Source organism: Pyxicephalus adspersus, chromosome 7 (assembly GCF_032062135.1).
Source record: "Pyxicephalus adspersus chromosome 7, UCB_Pads_2.0, whole genome shotgun sequence".
NCBI lineage: Eukaryota > Metazoa > Chordata > Amphibia > Anura > Pyxicephalidae > Pyxicephalus > Pyxicephalus adspersus.
The window spans coordinates 53,764,213-53,773,204 of NC_092864.1; the positions used below are offsets into that span (position 1 = coordinate 53,764,213).

Genomic DNA, 8,992 nt, shown 5'->3' on the forward strand with positions numbered 1-8,992 from the left:
ATGAAAAACAGTGTACCGCTTTTGGTACAGAAATCTAGGCATCAGTAAAACGCCCAGGTGGTTTATAATCAACAAGAGCAACAGAAACATAGGCTATTCTCTTTATATTATGTTGTAATATTTACTTTTTTCTGTGCAGGACCTGGATGTCCGCTTAACACGACAAAATCATTAGCTAAGATACAAATCGGCAAAGCTTATGTATGAAATAAATCAGTTCATGTAAAATATTGCACTGGAACACCTATGGGATCTGCACTGGTCAATAGATAATCTTAAAGGCAGCATTGTGCTTTTCCATTAGAACTTGTCAATAAGCACAAGCAGATCCCTTTCCTCCAGAATCAATAGAGAATAGCACTTTGTACTGCACACACACAGTTACACATACTGAGCAGATGTAACCCCCTAGGCCAAGTAGGGGCGCTTTGCAAGCCTTCCTGAAACCAATGTGTGGTTTAGTATTTCCTGATTAACCATTGTCACCCAGCAATACTGTGGTTGGCCTCTTTTTTCCCAAGTACAGTGACATACCCTTTTCTTATTTGCTAATTAAACCTATTGGCAAAAAAAGGAAAGGTGAGAATGCTAAAACAAAGGCAAATTCAAATTAAAGCATAAAAAATATGTAATTTATGCAGAAGGAACTGTCATTATTGCCTTCCTTAAGATGCTAGACGTCTGGCTGCTGCATCTGATTTCAATTATTTAAAATCACAGTGTCAGTGCATTTTTTAGCTTTATACATGTTTGTGAATCAGCAACACAGACATCACTGAGGTCCAGGCTCCAGCATGACAGCCACAAACCAGCATTCTGAAAAGGAGAGTTAAGCAATGGCAGTCTCCATTATGCTCTTATGACAACCCTGGTAAAAAAAACTGACTAGAAAAAAAAAGGATTAGAAGATTTTTACTGAAATCTGTTTCCACATTGCAGTGTTAGTAGAAGTAAGGAGCTAGTGGAACCAACAAAAAGTATGTGAACGCAGAATTTCAATAGAAGTTCCTTTTCTTTACACCATGTGGCATTGTTCCACCAAATTGTGTTGAGTGTTCTTGAGTGTCATTGCAAAGGCTGATCAGTTTGGTCAATGACTTCACTCAGGATCCCCTACAGTGTTACCACAGCACAGGGGACCTGTCATTTAGTGAAGGCTGGATGGAAGGTAAAAATCAACAGGCCATTGTGATGGTCAACATGACACTGAATCTTCTTCTGGGGACAGGACCACCACCGGTGGTGGTGGGGAATTGGGCAAGGGGTGCTTTTGTATGGGACCCTAATCAAAAGAGCTTGACTTTGCAATGCTGGAGATTTTGGATATGAGGGAGGGGCCCCAGGTAGTTTACCTAGTATGGAGCCCATACATTTCTGTTGGTTGCCCTGTCTAGGAATAATATTACGTCATTCCAACAAGGTCAATCAGGATGGCCAAGGATAAAAAGAAGGAACGTAAGACAGAAAATGATGGCGACACCTAATATAAAAATTGGTTTAGTTCCACTTTAGTGCTCACCCCCAATGTTGAAGAAAGACATGTAGAATGGTTTTATACAGAAAGGGAGTGCACACATTGTTCCTGGCCACCCAGGCTGCATGGTTAGTTAAAAGTCTTGTTGAAATTTGAGGATAACACCATGCATTTTAAAAGAAAATAACAGGTTTAAAAAAAATATTAACACAATTTACAGTTAACGTGTAATCCTTAAGCATTTAGAAGTTCAGGTCTTCCCTAAATAGGACAGGAACTGAAGGTAAATCTCTCCAGCAATACAAAACTGACATACAACCTAGTCCTAACCAAAACATTTTAGGTTGCAGAAGTTTTCCTTCCCTATCCAAAACTTGTGTTCATGGTACACTTGTGCACAGACTTTTGGCATTAAAGTATTTGTATATTCAAGCTGTAATAAAAGTTTCAAAAAATAAATCACTGAAATCTATATATCGCTATAGCTGCATGTAATAAAATGTACTTTTAAATAAGAGATACTGTATTTATTATTAGGGTCTACACACACTTTAAATATCATCTTCATCTGGGAGTGACATATAACATGTTGTGATAAGTGATTGCACATTTAGTAGGAGAAAAAGCTTTAAAAATACAAATATTGCTGCATTTATTATTAATATTGTTTCAAACAAGTAAATGGAATATGATACTGCTAGAGCAGCAAAAATGAAAAACTACAAATATGCGTGTACATCGAGTCTAATTTCAATGTTCAGCTGCTGTGCAGGAAATGATGCAAATTAGTATAAGAAAGGATTCTGGGTGATTGCACATAGCAGTTTAAAATAGATCTAGCAATGATTCAACACTTATACATGTAGGCTAATGGAAGTTTTTACTGAAATGTCCTGTAATGTCATATAATATGCATATTTTATAGGTAAATGTCAGTGAAAATGTTGTGTGAATTAACCCCACTCTAAACCATCAAAAGTGGCCAATAATGGGTTGTCACGGACTGCGGTACACAACTGGCCTTTGCACACAGTCATTAGATAATCCGGGGATTTTTCGCCTGTGAAGTGGGGTGTCACCTGACATGACTTTAGTCTCCAGCTGTGTCTTGAATATTTGCTCTTGACTGAAGAGGACAGATTCCTGATTTTATTCCTGCAAGGCAGCATGTCTCCTGTTCCTCAGGGGATTAATAATCTGTCCTTCAACCATCACTGCTGAGTTCCCTGCTGATGGCTCTGTTTTATCTATTTTCCAATCTGGGTTTTTTATTATAGCGCTTTACATCAGCTGTTGCCCTGTAATAGGAAATGCAGTGATTCACTGATAAGCAAAATGGCTAATAATGAAAAGTAGAAGTGAAAATATGAAGCATGGTTCACATGAGAAAATCTGCACATCAAGGCTAGGCAGATTCTTCTGTAAATCTTCCAGAATAATGAAATCAAAGTTGGCTTCTATGAGATACAAATAGAGTTGAGAAAACATCACTTCTTTTCCAGTACTTATAACGGCAGGTGAAAGAGAATCTCTCCAAATTAAGAAAAGCGCCTAATGAATATCACTAAAACAGGCGTGCCTATTGGAAATATTTCCTGTCTATTTTAGTTATAGTGACAACTCAGAACATTTTGGATTTTCATCTACTTTTAGTACCAGTGATTGTGGTCACCAAGACAAATATAGCAGGTGAATCTCCCTGTTGCAGTTATGTATTACAAATAAACATCACACCCTTGCAATAAGGTTGTGATAATTTACCGATTCTCCATGCCAGGAACCGCTGCCTCTCAGGAGATACTATATAGTAGAACCAGTGCCAGTCATGGGAATCCATGTGAGATCAATCAACCCCCAAGCAGGTGAAAACTACTTTTCCCAAAAATATGATTAGGTAGCAGGTGAAAGAAGGTAGGAAATTACTTTGCATGGGTATTCTTTAAATTTGATTGAACCGAGTGAAAAATGTTTTGTTTAGCAATTGGCTGGCAGCAAAAAGTCAGTTTAGTGGGGGGGGACCCCAAGTCAATTCTGCACAGGGTCCCACTGTGGTATGTCCACCACTGTCCACAGACACTAGCATAAAGTCCCAGTGATCTTGCTACTGATGACAAATCACCAGCAACAAAATCGCCCATCTGAAATGGCCATTGAGCTTGTAAACTTACTTGACAATTGTCACTGGTAATTATCATTTTTAGGGACAGTACAAAATAAGAGCATTGTACAAACTGCGCTGTTCTGTTCTATGTAGGAAAAGAACAAGTGGTAGGCTTCCTGCTGCATCCTTCTTAATAGTAAACCATTACCAATGTTGTTTAGTGATCCACTGTTTTGGGGGACATTTATACTAATGCTAGATTCTGGTACAATTATGAACAGTTGTCTTGGGTGACGAAAAGTCCATCTTGAGGTTTCTCAACCAGGGTTCAGTGAAACTCCAGGTTTCCTCCAGAAGTTTTAGTGATTCCTTGAGCAATAAGTAATCTGAGACTCTCAGGTGAGTTAGTACTGAGATCAATAATGTATTTGGGTATCTGTAAGAATGGAAGAATACAAGGCATTCTTCCTACTGACCAGAAGGCCAATGTACCATGAATTGGGAATATCATAAACATTGTCAGGGCTTCTCCTATGATAAAAAGGCTGAGAAAGGCTGATCTAGCCTGTGTGTAGAGAATGGGGACACATAGACAGAAATAGAAACCAATTTGCTCCGTGTCATCCCAGATTTCTGGCGCGGAGAGGACAGGAAGAGCCTCCATCTTCTTCTGTTGTTTTCTGGATCGGTGGCGTTTCTTTATGTAAAAAATAAGGGCCAACCTTACTGTGTATGTGTGAGACTGACACTTCTAGGAAAGCCCTTTCTGTGCATGCCTATGTATATCAAACATAGCTTTTATTTACTAAATATACCATTATATACAACATTACTGCTAAAATATATATTTCTAGCATTAAGATTCATCACACATTCTATTGTTTCCCTGGTTTATTAGCAGCTGACAATCATTGACAGTATATTAATCTAAGTAATAAATTATGTCACCTTCCATTGGTGCAATTGTGATCGGGGACTAGGAGTCATAGCTTAATGCACATCAGAAAATGAGTAAAGAAATATATATATGGGTGTGATAGAAAGGATTTAATAGAAGAGCTCAATCTATACCTTTCTAACATGTACTAATAAAAGATCTGCCTGTGTATGGATGCTGACCTGTTATCCGTCTTCATCCCGGCCCTGCCATTTTCTTTCTTCCGGCTTCTGCGCAGGTGCGAGATTAGGTGACATAGCCCGCTGTAAATGGAAAAAAAGAGTGCTGATCCCACTGCGCATACCTTAGATTGGCCTTTTTTTCCCCATTGAGATTGGACATGCACAGCAGGAGCAGCCAGAAGCTGAAATAAAAAAAGAGGTAATTTTTACCTTTTATGTAAAGTAAAAATTTTAGTGATAGGTCTGCTTTAAATGCCAAGGTTTGAAACTCCCATTCATTCCAATGTGCCAGTCCTTATCAGTACATTAGTTTTATGGGCTATAAAGAAAATGCACCCTGTAGATTTCGGAAAGTCGGTGCCGGTCCGTGACTTGTGAGTTGGGGGCCGCAAATGACAGAAGCGCCGGCAGCGATAACGCTCTACTTACACAGATCTAAAGCTAGTGACAGTGTGACAGCAGGAGCACAACCTTGTTTTGTGCATTTAATGTGCCATTTCCGATGGTACTGGCCAAGCCATTATGCTATAATGACCATTTAGAATGGTGGCACCCAGCTGCAGCTTTTGAATTGATTTATAAATAATAATATTAATGAGCAGCTAAAGGCAGACGGTGAGCTGTCACTCAAATGGCTCTCTGTAGTATTTCCCTGCTATCATTTAATTTACATCTGAGGCTCTCTGAACATTTATCTGATGACTGGTCAGACAAGTAATGGTAGGAGCTTACACAATGCAGAGCACTGAACAATGCAGACCCCTTCTTCATTCTCCAAATACCTGATCCTGTCTGAAAATCCCAGTGTTTGCTTACAAGTTGCTGGACGGGTTCTTGCTGCATGCCTACATAGTGGAATGGTAGCATGTAGGGGCCGTAATAAATTACGTTGTGTCAAAGCCTGGAGTTTAAAAACAAAATTGAGCAACATTTAAGTGCTTATTCTATCCTACCGCTATACGGTTTGATTTAAAAAGTAAGGTCTGGTGACAGTTTCTTTATGTATGTTGTAAAGCTGAACTCAACAAATGAACATGTAACAGCTTTAAACCCCCTCCTAAACCGTCTTTAAGTGTTATATACTTTTTCATTCTAGAGAGAACAGAACAAGTACTTATTCCTCATTCCTTCAGCACCCTGTAGTCATCTGTATGCTTTGATGCATTTAGCATGAGGATAGGCCCTGGGCATCCTCACCAACAATGCAAAACCATCTATGATGACATCATGACATCAAGCATGCTTCTGGCGGAAATGAGCGATCCACCAATAATACACGCCAGCCCATTATAAACAGAATTTATGTGGCGCCAACCTATTACGCAGCAATGTACAATAAAAAGGGACATTACAATGGTGCATTCTTATGGGATTTTGAGCTCTCGACTCTGTTGGAAGGTGTTTAGTTTTGAAAACTGGGGGAGGCAATGCTGGGGAGGAAAGGGTACAAGAATGTTGGACTTGCAGCAGTTTCTAATGTACACTGCGAGAAGCTGTATGCGGTAAGCCATTTCATTATGGATAATGCGGTGTTTAGCAGCAATCAGGAAAGAAAAGATCATTATTATTATTATTTTTTATGAGTTATGTGGGCAGTTTATGAACTCTTAACAGGGCTCTAAGCTGGAACTGGACCACTGCTATCACACAGGGCAGAAAAGAATGAGGGGGGAGATAGAGGGAGAGAGAAGAATGCCAAACAAAGAGAAGAGAAATGGAGATAGAGATGGGGGGAAACTAGGCAATTTTGCACAGGGGTCCTGATGTCTGTGTCCTCACTGGCTATTGTGTTATTATTACTATTATTAATATATTATTACTGGCATTGTGGTACACATCTATATACAGCACAGCGATGGGTCCCAGGTTTGAATGTCGGCCAGGACACTATCTGCATGGAGTTTGCTGGTTCTCCCCGTGTTTGTGTGGGTGTCCTCTCACATTGCAATAACATGTAGTTAGGTTAATTGGCTTCCCCCAAAATTGCCCTCAGACTACAATAAAGACATATGACTCTGGTAGGGACATTAGATTGTGAGCTCCTTTGAGGGACAGCTAGTGACATGACTATGGACTTTGTACAGCGCTGCGTAATATGATGGCGCTATATAAATACTGTGTAGTAATAATAATATTATATGGATATATTTGCACAGATCCCAGTATTGGCTGCACGGCCTGTAAAACCAATCCGACTCAGCAGTATTACATTCTATGTATCAGTGCTGTGCCATGTACAAGGAATGGCGTTACTCATATACTGGCAGTGAACACGTTTCCATAGCAATGAGAACATGGAACCCAGCCACGTCTCAGAGGTATCGCCGCTTTAAGCCCGGGCCGAGGGGCGTGTCGGGGAGGAGATTGATGTCCGGGGATGCAGATTGATGATCAGGGCTGGAGGAGGAGAGATAAGAGGTACAGACACAGGAGGAGGTGCACCGGGTGACATCCCCAGCACTGCCCCGGGGATCCCGCATCACCCCGGACCGGCAGCCCGGCACAGCTGGCAGACTTTCACCTTGGGTGATCGTAGTGCCGACCGACACGGTGCACGGCATGCATGGGCAGAGGAACCCCATCACCGTGTAGACATGGGGAACATCTCCTCCAACATCTCCTCCTTCCAGTCCCTGCACATCGTCATGCTCGGCCTGGACTCCGCCGGGAAAACCACCGTCCTCTACCGCCTCAAGTTCAACGAGTTGGTCAATACCGTACCGACCATCGGCTTCAACACCGAGCGCATCCGGCTCAGCAACGGGGCTGCCAAGGGCATCAGCTGCCACTTCTGGGACGTGGGGGGGCAGGAGAAACTGCGCCCCCTATGGAAGTCATACAGCCGCTGCACAGATGGCATAATATACGTGGTGGACTCTGTGGACTCCGACCGATTAGAGGAGGCAAAGACAGAACTGCACAAGGTCACCAAGTTCGCCGAGAACCAAGGCACTCCTCTGCTGGTCATTGCCAACAAGCAGGACCTACCCAAGTCCCTGGCAGTGGCTGAGATCGAGAGACAGCTGGCACTGCAAGAACTGAGCCCATCCACCCCTTACCACGTCCAGCCAGCCTGTGCCATCATTGGGGAAGGGCTGACTGAGGGCATGGACAAACTCTACGAGATGATCCTCAAAAGGAGAAAAACCCTCAAGCAAAAGAAGAAGCAACGATAACACTGGGCTCTCATACATGCCAACCAAAGATGCCCTGGTGATGTGTTCCTGCTGGGGGCATGGAACCTACAGATCCTTGCACTATGTGACAAGGTGGACCCAGATGCAGGGCAGGACCCTGACATTAATCCCCACCATCCTGAAGGCATAAGCTGTGCCATTGCAGGGCAATATGCAGCCTAACCCTCCAGTCCTACATGGGGATAACAACAATCATGACACTCAACCCTTGGATATTGATGGAATCTTGGCTAGGGCCCTGTGTGGCAGAGGACTGCAGACCATGAGTGTTCATAGATATATAAGTTATGGTCCTGCCAAACAAACATAAGGAAACTTGAAGTTTTTAGTGTCCAGTGTTGACATTATCTCTGTGGACTTGTCCTCATGTCACTGCCTCCTGGGGGCGCTGTGTCTGCAGGGGGTGTTTTCCTGCTGTCCTGACAGCTGTGCCTGGTTTTCATGTTTCTCCTGCACCATTCCCTCTCTTTATTCCTATCCACAGGTTACAAATGTAACATAGATTGTGTGATTCTCTCTGTAAAAGCAGTGGGGTGTAGATATGGGGTGGGAGCCATACTGGTGTCATCTCATGCCCATTACTACTGCATGAGATTTAATGTGTGAGATTGCTAGAACGGTCAGCTGTTGCCATGCCTAGCCTCCATGTTTTTGCACTCCTCACTAAACGGATTGTTGAATTTTGCAAACTCCTTTGTTCCCTCTGTTTTTTGTGTCTGTGTTGCGTCTTTTTCATTTCAGGCAATCTGATTTATAATTTCTATTTCAAGGAAAATATATTGGAAATGAAGAGTTACTGATCGGTGATATAGATGTGTGTGTGCATTTGTTTTATTTCGTGCAGATGACATTTTCTTCAGTCTTCCATTTGTTGTCTTAGTGCAGGGTGGCCCTACAAATATCCATGGTGCCGTGATGATCTGACACATGTGGACAGTCCAGGCAGGGGGACACTAAAATAAAACAGCCATATATATATATATATATATATATATATATATATATATTTACTGATGTGACTTATTGAGCCATCTTCTCCAAATAAGATCTGAGCTGCTTAGTATCGGGAACGGAAGTCATTGGAGGGCGTATAGATTCACC

The 8,992-nt window shown here is 41.9% G+C and overlaps 1 protein-coding gene across 1 annotated transcript; it reads left to right on the forward strand.

Moving 5' to 3' along the window:
- Positions 1-7,083: 7,083 nt before the first annotated feature.
- On the forward strand, positions 7,084-8,704 carry ARL4C (ARF like GTPase 4C). The gene has a single exon (XM_072418493.1). It carries the CDS (start codon positions 7,289-7,291, stop codon positions 7,868-7,870), a length of 582 nt encoding a protein of 193 aa, XP_072274594.1. The 5' UTR covers positions 7,084-7,288; the 3' UTR covers positions 7,871-8,704.
- The last annotated feature ends 288 nt before the right edge of the window (positions 8,705-8,992 follow it).

What these genes read in the sequence shown, in the direction of transcription:
- ARL4C (XM_072418493.1), top strand. Translation starts at nt 7,289, where the DNA reads ATGGGGAACATCTCCTCCAACATCTCCTCCTTCCAGTCCCTGCACATC.